This window comes from Hippocampus comes, unplaced genomic scaffold, assembly GCF_001891065.2.
Source record: "Hippocampus comes isolate QL1 unplaced genomic scaffold, H_comes_QL1_v1.1 scaffold237, whole genome shotgun sequence".
NCBI classification, from domain to species: Eukaryota; Metazoa; Chordata; class Actinopteri; order Syngnathiformes; family Syngnathidae; genus Hippocampus; species Hippocampus comes.
Window position 1 is genome coordinate 603,817 of NW_017806159.1, and position 19,657 is coordinate 623,473.

The 19,657-nt window shown below is 43.5% G+C and overlaps 1 protein-coding gene across 1 annotated transcript in view; it reads right to left on the minus strand.

Moving 5' to 3' along the window:
- The window catches only part of map2 (microtubule-associated protein 2), a 50,198-nt gene that overhangs the window by 8,863 nt on the left and 21,678 nt on the right, over positions 1 to 19,657 (minus strand). Inside the window, exons 5-16 of the mRNA XM_019895353.1 lie at positions 17,845 to 17,934; positions 17,646 to 17,720; positions 14,540 to 14,755; positions 13,334 to 13,648; positions 8,858 to 12,277; positions 8,161 to 8,391; positions 7,609 to 7,857; positions 7,409 to 7,422; positions 5,910 to 6,026; positions 5,608 to 5,749; positions 4,771 to 4,827; positions 654 to 961 (exon numbers count right to left, since the gene is read on the minus strand). Of these exons, the coding sequence (XP_019750912.1) occupies positions 654 to 961; positions 4,771 to 4,827; positions 5,608 to 5,749; positions 5,910 to 6,026; positions 7,409 to 7,422; positions 7,609 to 7,857; positions 8,161 to 8,391; positions 8,858 to 12,277; positions 13,334 to 13,648; positions 14,540 to 14,755; positions 17,646 to 17,720; positions 17,845 to 17,934 (5,234 nt within the window). The remainder of the gene's footprint in view (positions 1 to 653; positions 962 to 4,770; positions 4,828 to 5,607; positions 5,750 to 5,909; positions 6,027 to 7,408; positions 7,423 to 7,608; positions 7,858 to 8,160; positions 8,392 to 8,857; positions 12,278 to 13,333; positions 13,649 to 14,539; positions 14,756 to 17,645; positions 17,721 to 17,844; positions 17,935 to 19,657) is intronic.

A 19,657-nucleotide genomic window follows, 5' to 3' on the forward strand; every position in this document is an offset into this window, starting at 1 on the left:
ATTTTTTTCTTTTTTTTTTTTTTTTTTTTTTTTTTTACACCCAAATTCGAGCCAGTAGAGTAAGAAATTAATCCTACATATTTAACCACTACAACATTTTCTAATTACAAGTCCAAGTAAGTAACAGTGGTTTGTTATCTTATATATTTTTGATAAAACAGTAAGAAAAAAAACCCCGAAATTTTTCGCATGGAAAAATATCATTGAAGACTGTACATACAAGCTTTTGTTAATTTCCGATGTTTTTTTTTTGTTTTTTTTTTAAGGGCAGCGGTGGCGTGGATCAAACATCGGCTGGGTGATCAAAGATATTTGATACGCGCTTCATGTTGTCGGATCATTAATTTCGTTTCATGGTGGATGGGTAAAATACAAACAAACACTAAGGTTATCGGCTGGGTGATCAAAGATATTTGATACGCGCTTCATGTTGTCGGATCATTAATTTCGTTTCATGGTGGATGGGTAAAATACAAACAAACACTAAGGTTGGAGAAGAGGAAGATGAAAGGAAAACCTATCAAATATGAGTGAATCAAAAAGTCTCAAACTTACATTATGACAAAAATACCTTCTACAGTCCGAAAGAAACAAGTAGTAGGTAGGTAGAGGGTGGGCGGGAGAGTGCACCAAACATGTGAGTTGGGTCTTACCTGTCCACCTTTGGGCTGGTACTTGATATTATCTATGGAGCCGACCTTGGACCGGACCCTCTTGAAGTCAGGAAGAGGTTGGTTAATGACTCGCAGCTGCTTAGGTGTGGTGGCGGGGGATTTGGGCGGGGTACGGGCCACAGCCACCCTCCTCTCCTGGGACATCAAGCTGAGCGAGCGAGGGGTTCCGGGGGTCCTTGAGGAGGATGAGCAGCTAGGAGGGGTGCCAGGGGTCATGGCGCTAGAGCCAGGGGTACGTGGCGTGGAGTGGCCACTGCGGGCTGAACGGGAGCGGAGTGGCTCGGAGACTGTTGGCGAGAAATCCGAGGATAAAACCTGAAACCTTTTCATGGGCTGAACAAGGTGTCCTCTCTTTACAATGACACCGTACATCAGCGGTCTCCAACCTTTTTTGCCCCATCGACCGGTTTAATGTCAGACAATATTTTCAGGGACCGGCGGCTACCACAGTGGACGGCTTATCATGTTATCAGGATTACAGGGTGCAGCATGAAAGGGTTAAAAGTGGCCAAAGTTTATTCGGCATAAGCGTGATAAAACGTTAGGGTCGCACACGTCACCTTTAAGGCTAATCGGGAATTTTGCACAGTGGAAAAGATACAGCGGGGATCAACAGGGAGACTCATTGGCTCCGGGGAAGGAAGACAAGAAGGGGGTGAAGGGGGTCAACATTGAGGGCTACATACATTGCCTCCACTGGGAGGTTGCTTGAGATTATCCTTGGAGCTGCATTTTGATTGCATATACCTGAAGTCCAGCTTCTTGTTTATAATATGATTCTAAAGAGAAACAAAAAGGATGACATGGCAATGAAAATTCTACTCTAGAGGGCACCGATGACAATATAAAATACAGTGGTACCTCGACCTACGTTCATACGAAATTTTCAAGTTACGAAACACCTCAACAGGAATATATTGCCTCTTGTTATGAAAGAAATTTCGAGATACGAAAGGTAAAAATACGGTATGGGCTGCTCCTCGCAGCTCCGAGTTTCCTGAACAACAAAAAAAAAAAAACGCGCAACAGTAGGCGTTCAACCATCGAGGTCCCACCGTACTATTTCAAAACAGCTACCATGGATCACTCGACAGTTGTGCTTTTGTTAGAACCTCACCCCTTTTGTATAACTTTTTGGTGCGTGAAGAATATGTCAAAAACTGATTCATCACTGATTTGTGGACCAACTCCGAAGAGAAATATGTGGCTTTGTTGACAAGACAGTGGCTGCGGGCTGACATATAACAGGCCATTAAAAAAAATGTTTATTCGTCATACAAGTCTTAGTTGATGGTGTTATAAGTGATGTCAAGATTTGTTTCCAATTGGACCAGACGAAACATATACAGAAGATGTTGACTTGGCGCCACAATTGGGTTCGTTTGTTGCTTTTGCTTTTTGCTCCTTATATAAGATCTGCAACATACTGGCTCCTCGTTTCGTGCTCGCACCTCGGGACACAGAAGCAGCCTTTTGATTGGTTGTGCATATTTTTAACTCAACATTTTGCGACTGCCAAGAACATTTCACCGCTAATTAAAAGCTGCCTTGTTGTTGTCTCCAAGAGCTTCCTTTAATTACTTTGGTCTATCCTTGCACATTTTATGTTTAGGCAGTGACCTGATTTTATGGATAGGATCAGGTTCTAGCAAATATAATCACGACATCTAGTCATTGAAAAAGTCATTAGTTGTTACTGACACAATCTAATGAGATCCAAAACAAGGGTTGAAATGAAGATTCCAGACAGTATGAGCAAAGAAAATAATACAAAGTGACTTAATTCAAAAAACTTTATTATTGTGGTTGGAACTTGCAGTGGCTTGGAACTTTTTTTTTTTTTGTAGTCCCCATCACATAACATTTTTTGTTTTAATAATATAACCGAAACATCTTCCAGTGTGATGCAGTGCAGTTCCACACCACTGCAGCGTCCAATCACGTTAACACAGAGGACTTTGTATTCGACTCTTGTTTTGGCTCTCATTAAAGCGGCCTTATTAAAATGCAAATGTTGTCACTTCGTTGTCATATTCGTTGATAGGAAACAACTGTAATCGTTCCGCTAGCACTCGCATGCTATCAATTTATAATGTATGGTGCTGCGGTGTACCAGCAGGCCTTGGGTCCAGGTCATACTGTGAGCCGTCGACAGACACAGCGTCAAGGAGATGACGCGGAGCACTGAGTTCCAGATCCAAGACGGGGCCTTGTGTTTGGCCTCAGTTGCCATTATTTGCTCCTTGTGCTTCTATGGTGACAATGACAAGTGGCGGGTCAGTGGCCCGGTGAGGCCTTTCGGGGGAGGGTGGGGCCACTACTAGGAGTTACTACTGCGGGTCAAGGGCGGGGGGGATGATGACCCTGGCAACACTTTTAAATTATGCAGAAGCCTACGCTTGGAACTCTGGTATAAGTGCTTTAACGCCCGACTCGACAGCTTATCATTTTGAACTGTAATGAGGATTTTTAAATGTAATTCCTTCTTTTTTTTTTTTTTTTTTTTTTTACCCCCAAATTCGAGCCAGTAGAGTCAGAAATTAATCCTACATAATATTTAACCACTACAACATTTTCTAATTACAAGTGCAAGTAAGTAACAGTGGCGTGGCGTGGATCAAACATCGGCTGGGTGATCAAAGATATTTGATACGCGCTTCATGTTGTCGGATCATTAATTTCGTTTCATGGTGGATGGGTAAAATACAAACAAACACTAAGGTTGGAGAAGAGGAAGATGAAAGGAAAACCTATCAAATATGAGTGAATCAAAAAGTCTCAAACTTACATTATGACAAAAATACCTTCTACAGTCCGAAAGAAACAAGTAGTAGGTAGGTAGAGGGTGGGCGGGAGAGTGCACCAAACATGTGAGTTGGGTCTTACCTGTCCACCTTTGGGCTGGTACTTGATATTATCTATGGAGCCGACCTTGGACCGGACCCTCTTGAAGTCAGGAAGAGGTTGGTTAATGACTCGCAGCTGCTTAGGAGTGGTGGCGGGGGATTTGGGCGGGGTACGGGCCACAGCCACCCTCCTCTCCTGGGACCTCAAGCTGAGCGTGGGACATCAAGCTGAGCGAGCGAGGGGTTCCGGGGGTCCTTGAGGAGGATGAGCAGCTAGGAGGGGTGCCAGGGGTCATGGCGCTAGAGCCAGGGGTACGTGGCGTGGAGTGGCCACCGCGGGCTGAACGGGAGCGGAGTGGCTCCGCGGCCGGAAATCCGAGGATAAAACCTGAAACCTTTTCATGGGCTGAACAAGGTGTCCTCTCTTTACAATGACACCGTACATCAGCGGTCTCCAACCTTTTTTGCCCCATCGACCGGTTTAATGTCAGACAATATTTTCAGGGACCGGCCTTTAAGGTGTGACGGATAAATACGACAAAATAATATGATATGACACGAATGATGACACAAGGAACATCCTATCTGGCCTCAACACTCTCTGGTCGCTATGGTAACGTTTAGACGTGCCTACCAAAATAAGATACAAAGTGCATGAAAAATACGATTCACCATCGCCGCATATCATGCAGAGAGGGAGTCTCCCGTTGAGACAAATCCATATTTTGAGTAGGATGCCTGATACTATCTATTACATTTAGTCTTCTTTTTCTTGAAAATCGTAGGCTTCTGTCTCCTGGCTGAGCCTTTTCCCCTTCCCAAAGAAACTTTCCAAAGACGTTTGTTTTTTTTTACTCATTTTGCTAGCTCCTGGGTTTCATTTTAGCGGTAACCTATCACGTCACCGAGAAGCTCCGCCTTCACCTGCATCTAGAGTGACATACTGTCGACGGATGTAACAGAGGATCCGGTAAATTTTCAAAATAAAATATCTTTCAAAGTCTGAAATAAATAAAACGGAAGTAATGTAAGTTATTGCCGATCCGCGGCCCGGGGGTTGGGGACCACTGCCGTACATGAAAAGTAGGTTCTAGGAAATGAAACAAAATAATGAATTCACGCTACCCGTCATACTGGAGTACCAAATGACCCACGGACCGGTGCCGATCTGCGGCCCGGGGGTTGGAGACCGCTGCCGTACATGAAAAGTAGGTTCTAGGAAATGGAACAAAATAATGAATTCACGCTACCCGTCATACTGGGAGCTCGACCTGTCCTTTGCTCTGCTCTCATCACAGCACGGCAGGCTGAAAGGGGACAAATGACAAAAGATTCAGATTACAAGAAAAAGCGTTCAAGCAAGCAATCGTGTGATGACAGAATGGAATGGATTTATTTATTTCTTTATTTGTAATAATCGACCTTGTATCATAGTCATCCCTCATATATTCGTAAAATTGTCATTTGCAAATTCACTTGAGGTTTTTTTTTGTTTTGTTTTTGTTTTTTTTTGGGTTTTTTTTTGGTGCTCACGCCAAATCTCTTGTATTACGATATATTGTCATACAACAGAAGGGGGGCAACGGAGACAGCTCTATCACGGGTCAGTTATAACACTTGCAATTGCTCCAATCCGGAACAATCACAGCATGGCAGGCTGAAAGGGGACAAATGACAAATTCAGATTCCACGAAAAAGCGTTCAAGCATGCAATCGTGTAATGACAGAATGGAGTGGATTTATTTATTTATTTATTTTTAATAATCAACCTTGTATCATAGTCATCCCTCATATATTTGTAAAATTGTCATTTGCAAATTCACTTGAGGGTTTTTTTTTTTTTTTTTTGGTGCTCACTCCAAATCTCTTGTATTACAATATATTGTCATACAACAGAAAGGGGCAACGGAGACAGCTCTATCACGGGTCTGTTATAACACTTGCAATTGCTCCAATCCGGAACAAGCTCGGCATCATAAACGTGATGTTGTGGCTAATGACACTCAAGTGTGTCTATGAGATTTTTATTGTGTTTAGCCACATTGGCTAAGCGGTTTCAAGTTCCAGTGCCAAGCCTGGCAGCCTACCTGTGGGTCTGCGGGGAGCTGTTGATCCAGAGCTCGTGATGGAGGTCGAACTGTCCTCGTGCTCCTGGTACGGATGGCGACTAAGAGAGGAAGCTTGCCGCGGCATAGAAGATCTCTTGTCAGGGCTTTGCGATCTACCATCCTGTGAAACACAAACACCAAATGTAACACAAATATTTCCAACGCTCGTGACATCCTCGGGTAACTGGTTGCCGATTGCGTTTTTTTCAAAATATGGACAGAGACTTTTCAATCTGAATCCTTGCAGCTCGCAGCGACAGGCCACATTGCCATCCACCTACCTTGGCTATGAAGGTTGCAAATACTGATGTCGAGGATGGACGAGGTCCATCTAATGAGGTAACCGTTGTGGACATAAAGGTGTGTGTCTTTGTGAGGGCAAAATGCTGAGCATGGCGCTGAAATGGCACACAAATGAGGCCCAGGGGGGCGGGGAGTGAATGACACAACACCAAAACACAAGGCACAGGATGGCACGGGTGACAAAAATAATGCTTCCACATGAATGATCAAGTACATCAAGTGTTTCAAGATTTTATTCATGGAGCTTTTTTTTTTTGGGGGGGGGGGGGGAAAAATTAAAAAGAATAATGAATTATAAATCTGCAACATGCTTCGTCTCTCACAAAGACCTCCATCGCACGAAGGAGTCTTTTTCACATACAATAAATAGCGATTCCATGTCAAATGTTTGATGATCAGAGTTTGTATATTTGAACGCCTGTGATTGCTTACGGTACTGTATTTCCATTTGTACCTGACGGCTTGTTAAAAATCAGACACTTATTGCAAATTTTTTTGTTCTGGTGAACCATTTAAACCATCAGAATTACAATAAAATCTCGGAGGGCAGCACAGTGGTGAGTAATTATGAGTGCCTCACATTCGAGAGGTTGCGGGTTTGAAACTCTGCTCAGGCTCAGGCTGTGTTGCGCCATGTTCTCCCTGCGCTTGAGTAGGATTTCACATTCCAAAAGAAGTTACCTGATATTTAACACCACATGACTGACAATGGGCTTGATGCTAACACACACACCGCAAAACACCATTGATGGTCAAACAAAACTAGCATTGATTGCATTATAACCCTTCAAGCAACAAGTATCTGAACACAAACGGCGCATGAACACATGTAGACAGACAATACAAAAATACTCTTAATATATTTTTTATCCTCTGTAAAAAAAAACAAAAAAAAACACACACATGATTGCGACTTATTTGTGATGGTCTTCCGTGTTTCATCGTCTTATCTACATTGGGGATGTCTGTATTGTGCATCTCCTGGCGGCACACAAAGAGTACCACAATAGATGTCACAGGAAGTATTGTTGAATTACTATACAGTCAAACCTCGGTTTTCGAATGTCTGTTATTAACCAAATCGGATTTCGACCAGAAAAATTCAAGATTTTTACGCCTCGGATTATGACCTATATATATATATATATATATATATAAAACACTAACATAGGTATTGGAAAGAAGCATACAGCGTACATTGTGTATCCTGTGATTATCCTGTGATTCAAAAGGGGGCGCAAGGGGTGTGGGGGATGGGCTCTTTAAGTACAGTGAAAAGCAAGAACAAAGATGAATACAGAAAAGAAGCCAAATAGTGAGGTAACACAAGATTGTTTTTATTATGGCAAAAAGGAAAAAAAACATACATGAAGTTTAAAAAAAAAAAAACAATGCAGAGAAAATGAGGGAAAGGAGACGTGTCAGTTTTTCAATTCAATGAGTTTGACGGAGTTGAATTTGATATCTTGTTGACTACCAAGTGTGAGTGACCTAATGAAATAGGTTCAAAACGACAAATGAATTGAGGGAAACATCCCAGGTTGCTCAGTAATCACACAAAAAAAACCCAAAAAATTTCAATTGACACTTTTGTTTATTTTAACCCTTTCAGGAACAGCGGTTACTACAGTGGACAGTTGATCATTTTATCAGGTTACAGGTTATCATTATTTGTGCCTGAAAGGGTTAATGATCTGAATGAGCCTAAAAGGCAATGATTTCCAAGACTACATGGAAGATGATGGTGGACGTGGCCCTGCAGAATTGACAGTAGAAGTGATGTATCACCTGTGGGTCTCCTTCTAGGACAGGAATGGTGCTGGACGGGGCGGGCCTGGCGGACAGCTTGTTTCGGTCCAATCCTCTTGGACGGGGACAGAGTCGGAGCCTCCATTTTTTTGGTAAACTCAGTCTTCTTGATCACGGCTGTAGTCGTCGGCCACATGGAGACATCAAAAAAATGAATGCCGAAGCATCAAATAGCATGCGCAAAAGAAACATTTGCTATAACTGTCAACAGTTCCTCCCGTTGGGCATCCAACTGTATGATTTTAGAAGTCTTACTATTAAATTGCGATACACTCGTAAAATATCTTGCGCCAGAAAATCCAAGCTAATAAATGACGTGCTCACACGTTCAGAACGGAGAGAATCGGAAATCAACACTGATGCAAAACAGTCAAGTGTCACCGTGAAGGATCGAGTTATATGACTGAAAAGGAGAGAAACCTTTTTTCTTCTCTCGTGGGATGTAAACTGGTTCCCTGCGCATCGGTTTCCGGTCAGGAGTCGACAGTCTGCCTTTAACCCGCCCGCTCTTAGTTTTGGGCTTGTTTGGCTTTTCATGCTTCTCTGTTTTCTTCTGCTGTGTTTGCTTGGTCTGGACAGCGGACTTCTTGACAGGGCTAGGTACCTTCGGCAAGGGCTGAATCTGCTCTGTAGCCATGCTCTTGTCGTCATCTGCCCAAAATATAAAGATTTAATTAAATAAAAGAGGGCTCATCATTGCTTCAAAATTACTCACAGAGAATGAAAAACAATTTCAGAAGTCAACCTCATTATACCCATGCAGTACTGTTCGGTTCAGATGCTCAAGACTGATGTGGTGAAAGTCGATTTGACGTCGACTAGTCAATGATGAAGTCATTGATGTATTTCATTGTTCAGTACTAAAATGTAATTTGCAAATATCCATAATAAAGAAAAAAACAGAAGATTAGCGACTAGTCGGCTTCACTCACTAAACGTCATAGTGGAGTAGATAAGTCGACAAATTGACTAGTCTGTCGGAGTGGAGAGTGAAACGACACACTGCCCTCCGTTCATTGATCGAAAGACAATTGTTTGGTGGAAGCAACTGAACTGAAGCTTACTGCTTGCTGGTACCCGAGAAAGCAAAGACGTGAAAAAAAAAAAAAGGCCTTACCTTGTGGGTCCACCCAAGAGCTGTCCAAGATGGAGTCGTCCACGGTGGTTTCATCTTTGTCATAACTGTCTGTTGGAGCCTCCGTTTCCAAGGGCTGAACTTCCCTCTCAGGAGTCAAAGGGGTCTCAGGAATGTCACAAACCTCTTCGAAACTGGCAGCCTCGATGTCCGCCTCCTGGGCCAACTCCACAGACTCCTCCTCGTCATCCTCGTCCTCATCCTCATCCATCTCCTCCTCCTCCTCCTCCTCTTGCTCCTCCTCCTGCTCCTCCTCCTCTTGCTCTGGCCCGCCGGGTAAACCCAAGGCTTCAGGTGGGGCAGAGAAGCGAACACTGTGTCCTGGTTCATCTGCTTCATCGATGGTCTGGACCACAGTGATGAAGTCGTCTTCGACGGTGACGACCGATTCAATGGCGGTACGAGTCTCCGTGATCTCTTTGACCGCAGCTGCTCCGGCAGTTGACGCTTGCTCCTGTTGCTCTTTTTCGGCCGGTTTGGTTTTGTCCATTTCGGCCGTTGTCTTTGTCTCTCCAACATGTTGCGTCTTCTGTTCAATCAGACTTTCCTTCTCGCTCAACTCTTTCTCATCTCTTTCCTCTTCCGCTTTTCCTTGCGCTAACTTTTCGCGCTCTTCCCTTTGTTGGATCGCCTTTGCCTCTTCCTTTTCTTTCATCTCTCGTTCCTCTTTCTCCCTCTCTTCTTTCTCTGTCCTCTCTTTTTCAGTCCTCTCCGCCTCTTCCTTTTCTCTCATCTTCCTCTCTTTTTCTTTTCTTTCTTCCTCAACTCTCTGCGCCTCTTCCCTTGCTCTCATTTCCCTCTCCTGTTTTTCTTTCCTTTCCTTCCCCATTTTCTCAGCCTCCTCCCTTTCCCTGAGTTCCCTTTCCTCTTTATCTTTTCTTTCTTGCTCCATTCTCTCGGCCTCCTCTTTTTCTCTCAATGCCTTCTCCTGTCTTTCTTTCCTTTCTTTCTCCATTTTCTCTGCTTGCTCCCTTTCTCGGATTTCTCTCTCCTCCTTGTCTTTTCTTTCTTTCTCCATTCTTTCGGCCTCCTCCTTTTCTCTCCTTCCTTTCTCCGCTTCTTCCCTTTCCCTGACTTCTCTCTCCGCTTTGTCTTTTCTTTCTTTCTCCATCCTATCGGCCTCTTCCTTTTCTCTCATTTCCTTCTCAGCTTTTTCTTTCCTTTCCTTCTCCAATCTCTCAGCCTCTTCCTTTTCTCTCTCCTCCTTGTCTTTCCTTTCTTTCTCAATCTTCTCTTTCTCTTCCTTTTCTTTCATCTCTGTTTCGTGTGTCTCTCCCTCTTCTTTTTGTCTCATTTGCTCTTTCTCATCGTCCTCCCTTTGAGTCCTCTCTGCCGCATCTTCCTGTCTTTCCTTTTCTTCTATTTCTTTGATTTCATTCAGTTTCTTTTCCGGCTCTTCTGAAGTGTGATTCACCGTCTCCTCTTTCTCAATCTGAATTTTCTCTTGAGGTGCTTCTTTTTCGTTCTGTTCTCTCGCATTTTTATCAGCTTCCTCCTTGGACTCTTTGGTTACTGTTAACACTGGTGACACTGCTCTTTTAGGGGAGCCATAAAGCTCTTTTTGTTTGAGCTTGGATGGTGAGAGCACTGGAGAAAGAAGTTTGTCATCATCAATATTGCTTTCCACTGATGAAGTGGGGGAAGTCTTGACAGGCCTGGCAATGCGGTCCTTGGCCACCCCGGTCAACTGGTACACATCTTCAGCATCCACCTCCTCGTAAGCCTCCTGGTGCACCAGCTTGACCTTCTCCCGAAGCTCCTGCAACTCTCGTTCTTCCTCCAAACTCAGAGGCCTGCCCTCCATCTCCAGTTTGCGGATCTGCCTCTCATAGTCAGCAATCTCCGTTTCGGAAGCGGAGCCTTCGCCACTGGCTTGTCGTTCTGTCTCACTTCCTGACCTCCCACCTTCTTCGAGAGTCACCGTGACAGTGGGTGTCACAAACGACTCCCCTGGCAGGGCAGATGATTTCACCTGCTCAATGACTGATGTCTTCAGCTGGTCATTTATATTCACTTGACCCTCTTCAGAGGAATCTTTCCCTTTACTTTCGCTCATCTCCTTTTCTTCACTGACAATCAGCTCAACAGTCTGGTTCTGGTCTTCGACAGATGTGTCTCTAACTGCTAGCTTCCTGGCCTGTGCAGCGACTTTCTCCTCAAGAACAGCGGGGGTGAAGACCTGTGCAGAAGTGTTTGTTGGGCTAACCACATCTGCAGGGGACGGCATAGGTCCAGAGTATTCACTGAACACACAATAGCCCATCTCTTCCAGCTGACTGTCACTCTTTTTTATTCCAGGACTTTGCTCGCCTGAGACGAGGCTAGAAAGCAGGTCATCAGAGAAGGCTTGAAATGACTTTCGCCGTACAATTTCTGGTTCAGTAGTTTCAGATGACAGTCGAGAACGGGACCCAGCAAGATCTAGCATCTCAGGCAAGTCTTGAGCCATGACGGCGTTGTTTTGAGGGCTGCTCTCGCATGGCTGGGGGGAATCTGGGGACTCGGGTGAGTCGGGTTCAGGGCTGGGGTTCGAAATGGTGTCAGCCATTCTTGGTGGAGATGAGGAATCAGAAGTGATTGAAGCTGCAGTCTCTAGGATTAGTGGTGGAAAGGGAGGTGGCTTTTCTCCGGAGGGAGTAGTGGTTGGGAGGTAATCCGCCAACTCATCGAGACTTCCACTGGTGTGCGTCATGATATCAGTGGCCAGTGGGGAAAAGTTCCTCATTCTGCCTTGGTCGTTTTGATCCATTGCCCCAATGGTTATGTTTAAGGAATAGCTCCTTTGCTCCAGGGCCAGTTTACCTGGGGAAAGCTTGCATTCATTACCCCTGTCTGGAACTGAGAAATCTTGAGTGTCTGTGTTTTGGGTTTGAGGACTCTCCTGAGGTGGCAAATCAATCTTCGGAGACTTGGAATCAACGGTGTTGGTCTCGTCACTGACTCGGCTCAGTTCATAATAACCCTCGGTCTTACCCTGGGGGGGCGCATGAGCCTCAGGGGCTGATGTTTCAAAATATGCCGACATTGCATCACTTGTCAAATTTCCTTCTTCATCTTTGACTCCCATCGCTGAGAAATCAGAGGGGGCACCGAGGCTGCTGAACTCTACCACCTCCACAGACGGCTGCTTCTCAGACACGGTGAGGGGCTCGCCGTATATGGGCTGAAGGGAGATTGACTTTGCAGATTCTTTGGCTTGAGTTTGAACATCTGGAGGTACAAAAGATGGCATATCGATGGTGGGACTCTCTGGTACGATTCGTTCACCGGCAAAGAACTCCTGGGTCTGTTGCTCAAAAAACTCTTCTGGACGTTTCTCTGACCCGATGCTGTCCGGGCTCATGGAACCGCTTTTCTCACTTACGGGTTTTTCCAAGTCCGTCTTCACAGCTGAAAGGACATCTGTAAGTTGGTCGTTATGAACACAATGTGAAAGCTTTGGCTTTGGCATGCGCTGATATTCATTTGGCCGGTTAATGGGAGCAAAACAGGCAAAGCTCTCCTCTGAAACTTACAGCGCAATGACACAGCCATCACCGAAGATGAACGGCGAACGAATGAGGTCCACCAATTCAGAGATGCATGGAAATATGGCATGGTATGTGATAATACCGGCATGAGGCAACTGTCAGGCGGACTGATGAAAAACAAACAATAATTCATGGAATGGATATCCATGCATATTACATCATCTGTCGATTACAACATCAAAGGTCAGTCATTCTTTGTCAAAATTGAGAGGTACAAATCTAAGATTAGTGACATCGTTTTGATCAAATGAGCATGCGTGTTAATGACGAGTGCCATATGCCATTAAATGGTTCAAATAAAAATTTGCATAAGTACTGAGGAGTCCTGGTTGTGAAAATCAGATCAACATACCGGTAATAAGCGACAAACTAACATTGGCGACAACTAAACCAGATGACTTGGTCGTTTGATAAAAGGTTGGTTAAGTCAATAGGACGTGTACAATAATTCGTTCAAAAAAATGAGAGCCGACATCAAACCCCCTGCCATTCCCTTCCCGCTGAAATAATGGTTCAAATATTACATAGGCGCAACGCGCTGGTATACCAGCACCAAGCCATCGGTGTAAACAGATTGACAATCCTGGAAGCTTGTAGCTGGTGATCAAAAGCATGATTGCGGGTGCAACACGTAATCATACCACTACAAAAGAGCCAGCCCCAAACAAGAGCGACAATAAGAAAACACAGGCATAACAAGGATAACAATGTAACTACGTTAAAAGATAAGGTCAAGTGACTTTTTCCACTAACGAGCCTGTGTTGCCTTGCAGGACACAGCAGTGCGGGGGAGGGCGGGGGGGCAAATGATTTGCCATTCCACCTGAATAACGCTTGAATTCTCCTGCTCCTTAAACACATCCGGCATTCGTATACAGTGGACAAGCTGTTAACATGCAGGCAGGGTGCGCAGAGGGAGAGGACACACCTGTCTCAGGGCTCTCCTCACCCTCTGCTTCCTCCTCCTCCTCCTCCTCCTGCTCCTCCTCTCTGTCCAAAGAGCTTCCTGCGGGAGCACTAGCTGCCTCAACCGGCCCCTGGTCTAGATCCGGGGCCTTGTCTACGGCCTCTGCCTGCTCTAAAACTTCAGCTTCGGGGATGTCCGGGTCGGGCTCTTCCCCGCTCCATTGCTGCTCATCAAGAGCTGCCTCTGCACTCTCCTCCTCATCCTCTTCCTCATCCACATCATCCTCCTCTTCAACCTCCTCCTCGTATTCAGCTGTAAGAGCTTCCATGGTCTCTTCTTCTCAAAAACAGGGTGAGAGGGGGAGGGGGACACATTAAGACTATAGGCGACACAGACTTGGGCAGTGTGAGAACATTAACCAATGAAGGGACACTTTGAGATGATCCAAAGTGTTCACAGATATATCACATATAGGCACGGTGTATGGCATGTGAGTATGCTTTTCAAATTTTGACCCTGTAAAGAACAATCTTGGAGAGGTCGGGTTTTTCTTTTCCTTCTCACCAACCATGCCTGGTCCAATTTACTCTACTGCAAAAAAAAAAATTAAATAAAATAAAATAGATTCAATGTGGATAAGCAAACTATACTCCGGATCAATAGAAAACACATCCTCCAAGCCAGACATTACTAAAGAGGAAAAAACAGATACATATTTTCTATCCTCACAGCTTTGTGCTTGTGTAAATCGAATGATTGTTTGTAATAATAAGTCAGGTCAAAAGTGGGGCTTTGGGTAACTCAACAGTTCATTAATTCATATGTATAGCGGTCATAGCCAGTAAAACCTTAATCACGATATCCTACGTCCATTGATGGAATCTCAACAACACCGTCCTCCTTTGTGGGACGCCCCCTACAATGTGTTGACCTAAGCGTGATTGCAAACACAAGGAGCAATGATGAGTGAATTAAATGATAAGAATATGACAGCTGACGAATCTGAAATCTCTCTCGTTTTTTTTTTTTTTTTCCAGCGCAAACGGACATCACAAGGACACGCAAACACACAAAGATGAAGGACAAACGGACAAATGGAGAGACGGAAGGGTGGAGAGATGCCGGGACGAAGGCACAATACGGATGAGGGAGCTGCTCAAAAGAGAAAAAGGAAAGTAAGGGGTGGAGAGGTCGAGCGACGGCAAAGAGGAACCGCGTGTGGTTCACCTTCGATCTGCCTAAAGGCCACAGCCTGCCCCATGGGGCGGGCACCCGAGTGCGTCCACTCTGGGCTGAACAAGGGGTGCTCATAGTACTCCTCGTCGGAGTGGTAGGGGTCGTCCTCAGGCACAGAAACTGAGATGGAGGGGGCGAGGAACTTGCACCTCTCCCGAGAATTTTGGAAGCGCCGGAGAGGGCCTGCCTCCTCCTCATCCCCTACATCTACAAACAAGACAGACACAAGGAGAAGAACTGCAGGGAAATCTGGACACGCACGATGAGGAAGAAATAAAAGAGGACGTAAAGAGCGGGGAGGGGAGTGATGGAACGGCTCAAACAAAAATGTCCATTTTTTTTAAAAAAAGGAGTCAGCGCTATTAGCTATAAGAAAGAATTCGACAATGCAAAAATATTTGCTAGCCGGTATTTGTATGATCCGTGATAGGTTTTTGGTCAATTGAAGGATTGGTCAGTTTATAAATTATTTAATGGACCGATAGAATCTTGAGCTAGGGATAATACCGTACCACTAAAGGCTATAGCAAACCCGTGAACGTCCAAAGTTCAACTCCCCCCTGAGGTTGTACTCTTTGGAACGCTACCAAATTGCACCTTACAGATTACATTGGAATGTTTCTTGCTTGCTTTTTAGATGAACAATTGTGTTTTTTTTCTGCTTCGGAGCTTTACGTGAGCAATATCAACTGTAGCAGTTAGGACACGGGGTGGTTCAAAATGGACATTTTCTGGAGAAGAGTTGAGGGCAAAAGAAAATGGGCTCTTTGCACATTATGACTAATGGTGGCTAGGTCTTTGACGGGTTTGAAAATCGGTTGTTATTCGACACGGAGTGTTTACAGGGCTGACCTACAGTACATCGTCTTTGGAAAACACGGAGCAACAATTAAGAGAAGGGCTTTAAGGGTGTGTTCAAAGTCAACATTCTTCCTAACATTGTGATCACATGAGACATCGTTATCAATATGCTAATAAGCATTTTCAGCTACTGATAGAGTTTGCGTGTGGTACTGTAGTAACATTACAGTAATATGAACATTTTCCGTCATTGAGGCAGGAAATACTGTCGCTAAAAGGGTGACAAACGACACAATGTTTTTTTTTAATCTGTGTTTGGCGTTAGTGTTAAATAAAGTCCTTTGGATTCATGAAGAAACACGAAAAAAAACTGTTAATGTACGGCCGCTTAACATTATGGGAAGATTTATCTCTCATCTCATCTTAATTGAGTTGACACATAAAAACTTTGTAATCCAAATATACGATTAATTTTCAGCTCTGGGATCTCTCGCTCTTTAACGAGTCTATTTCTATTTTTAATTGCATTTATTTATGCACTGCTGTGTCTACAACAGCATGGTCTAGATCAGAACAAAATATATTCTCTTGAGTTAGTTCAACATTGCTGGGGTTGCAAATTTAAATGGAAATGTGCACATTGGAACACACCGACGTTGACAGTTTTGTTTGATGTTTAGGAATAAAAACAAAAAAAACAAAGCAAAACAATCTTTTAAAAACACTCCTTACGTGGCTGTTTATTCAAGCCCGGCCTATATGGCTGTCGTAGGTGGCCAAACCAGAAAATGGTCAGTCGCAATTTCCAGATACGACATCACAGCGCGACTGTATATGCAAATCGCCCATTGAACATTGGTCAATAAAAATTCCAAGGAAATCAGAAAGGGGTTACAAAAACATCATGACACACACAGACATTGATGAAGTGACTGTAACTAGCAACTTCCTAGAGACCAAGATTGTCAGGCCAAGAAAGTGACTCAACTTACTGGGTTAAAGAACAACCATAACAGGTACTGCAATTAAACGCCAACAATACATGGCTAAAACAACAACCTAACCAAAGCACAATTTCTCTTGTCAGTGATTACCACACGTCAAATGGGATTCCTCTGCCGTGAAACCAATTCTAAGCTATTAACTTTTTAAGGGTCCCTTTGGAAAAAAAACTAAACAAAACAAAACAATCACAAACCTCTCTGTGATGTTTAACTATTTCTGGTTGACGGTCAAGCATAACACACTTACTATCAAACAAATCCACAACTGCATTATCCATAGAAGTCACTACCATTTAAGGGAAGATTTTTTTTGTCACAGATTTAGAAGAGCCTGAGTCTCGCAAAGGTAGCTAGCTGCTTTCATAGAATTTGAACATTTCTCACCAGCTTCAATCCTAATCCTATTTTGTAACCTGCCTCAAGATTTGATGTGCAGATTCTGTTTCCAACAGAAATAATGTCTACAGAGCTGAGCCCTAAAAGCCCGAGAGTCACACACAAAGACACTGACAGCTGCCCAAAAAACAAAAAAAGAAAACCCACCATGAAGAGACATGTCACCAAGAGAGTGACCGTATTTTCCGCACTATAAGGCGCACCTAAAAGCACTCAATTTTCCTCAAAAGATAACAGTGTGCCGTATAATCAGATGTGCCTTATATATAGATCAATATTCGGATTTCTTGGATGTGGTATTTTAAATGGTCTGTAAAGCGCTTTGTTACAGCTGTAGTGGTTGTGAAGGCTCTGTGGAAATAAAGCTGTATTGGATTGGACTGGATTCCCTTTAGCGTAGCTCCATCTAGTGTATGCATAATGCAATATGCGCCTTATAATGCCGTGCGCCCTATATATGAAAACAGTTTTAAAATAGGCCATTCATTGAAGGTGCGCCTTATTCTCCAAAGCGCCTTATAGTGCGGAAAATACGGTACCAGGCTGTTATATTAGTATGAGGGGAGACTGTGAGGTATGCAGGTTAGAAGGGGAAATGGAAGAAAACAATGACTAAAATAAAACTACTCCTAAACATGGCGCTTTGGCCTTTCTTGCTCTTCAAGTTGAATCAAAAAATGTTCAGGAGCCAAAACCTGTCAGTCATTGCTTCAAAATAAGGAGGATGGAGCATGCGACTGATATAAACGAAAATTAGCTTGTTATGAACTCTGGATGGTTTGTTGGGTCAGAGTCATCCCTAAGCTCTCAGCAATTCCAATTTGCTGATGATGTAGAAGGATTAAAAAAAAAAAAAAAACATCCATTGGAGCACACTAGTCCTTTTTTTGGCCTACCTTGCTCAAGAGGACCAAATTGTTCTGCAGCAGGTGAAGGAGGTGGCGATGGAGGTAAATTGGCGGTGTCTTCAACTACAATTGAAGATGAAGAATTATATTGAGAGCAGTGCTGTCTGCGTTGATTTCAATGGTGTTGAACTCAATTGTACGGTAACGTTGCAGCCGGTGCAGGTGTTTGTGAGCGTGTGCGGCAAACCTGAGGGCAGCCTTTGACTCTCCTGTTCCCCCTTCAGTACCGCCACTGCCTCTGCAGTCACTTCCTGCACAATTCTCGCGGACACTTGCTCTGAACACAGAAATAAGAGCAAAAGCTTGTGAGTTCCTCTCAGGTTACTAAAGGATACTACCAAATCATATCAGAACAGTTTTCCCCAAATATTGACAGAAAAATATGGGCTGTTTGACTTTAGAGGTTCGATTTTATTATTGGCATGTTTCCAGGTACTGCAGTTATCCTATTCAGAATTTAAACAGTGAAGTCTATTCATGCCAATGAAAATTATTTTAATACCGGAATACTTGAGCAACAATGAACAAAGGCCAGTAATATACGTTACTCTGCCGAAATGCGAATGAAGGACCGCAAACACGCAACCAAAAACACATTTTGACTTACAAATTTCGCAGGTGACAATGTCTTCATATTTGTAATTAACTCTTTGTCACTGTTACAGAATTTTCAGATTTCAGAGTGACAGAAAGATCCGAGCACAGATTGCCACAAGGATGGTCGAAAAAAAAAAAAAAAAAAGACCTTGTCACTTTCACAAAGCATGCTGGCAGTGATGAAAACTTGCTCGACTCGCCTCGGTCAGCGTTTATCCAACACAAACATGTCAAATAAAAAAAATGACCTACAGGCCGTTATACACAAGATACAAATACAAAAAAAAAAAAAAAGTCATATAATTTCTGGAACGAAGGACTAATATGTTAGCCCTTGAGCCAGACTAGATGGAATATACTCTATTACCTGTGGTAAAAGATGAGAAATGGTTCATCCCGAGGCAGAGACGAGAAGCCCTGCGTCAACACAAACACACAGGAGTGCCGCACATGCACACAGGCTCTCACAAACACACAATGGGAAGGCACAGAAAATGCCACTGGATGCAAAACCAGGTCAGCATATTATAATAATATATATATATATATATTAAGATTCATATTTCGTTTTGCACTAAAGTAGTTTGTAGCATGTTGCGCTTGAACTCTGTGAGCCAAAAAAAAAAAAAAAGACAGCATAGTGAGCTCCAGGCTTAACAATAATGTCAAGGAGGCAATTTAGTGCTTCAGAGGTTCTTCTTGTATCTGAGGAGCTGATTTTCAGAAGCTCCGGAGGATTATCGAGTGTCAGCGATTCTCAGCAGTTATCCACAGCATGTTGGAGTCACCTCGTACGCTGTGCAAGGGATGGCAATAAAAATGGATTCGTCTATTGATTGGTTTGTGGGAATCTTGTTGATTGCGTGGAATTTTCACGACCGAGTGGTCATAAAAATAAGACAATGTTATGTCGTTCAGCTGTGTCTGACTTGAAGCAACGGAAACAAAATGAAATGTGTGAGGGAGTGTTTTCCCCAAAGAGTCATGTAGTTGGAGTCCATTGTGGTGTGTAATTTAACAGACACCTTCGCTGATTCAGAGGAAGAAGTGTCGTTTGATAAGCAGTCTCCAATGCGAGCGCCAAGACACATTTTAAAAAAAATAAACCACATATCTGTTCGTTTCTTTCCCTTCTATCATTTCTGTGTAATAACAGCATGACTGCGATATAAAATATCATGCTTAAATACTGGTACATATTCCACTAAAAAGAAAGCGAAGAGGAAGAGTTACTGAAACCACAGCCCAAAATATATCCATCATGATTTGATTCCAGCACAGACATGACACTGGAATTGCTTCTTATCTCATCTTTAAGTTGAAATCATACGGCTAACAGCTCCGGTGTGAGCTGACGGCAAAAAAAAAAAAAAAAAAAAAAAAAAAAAAAAAAAAAAGAACAA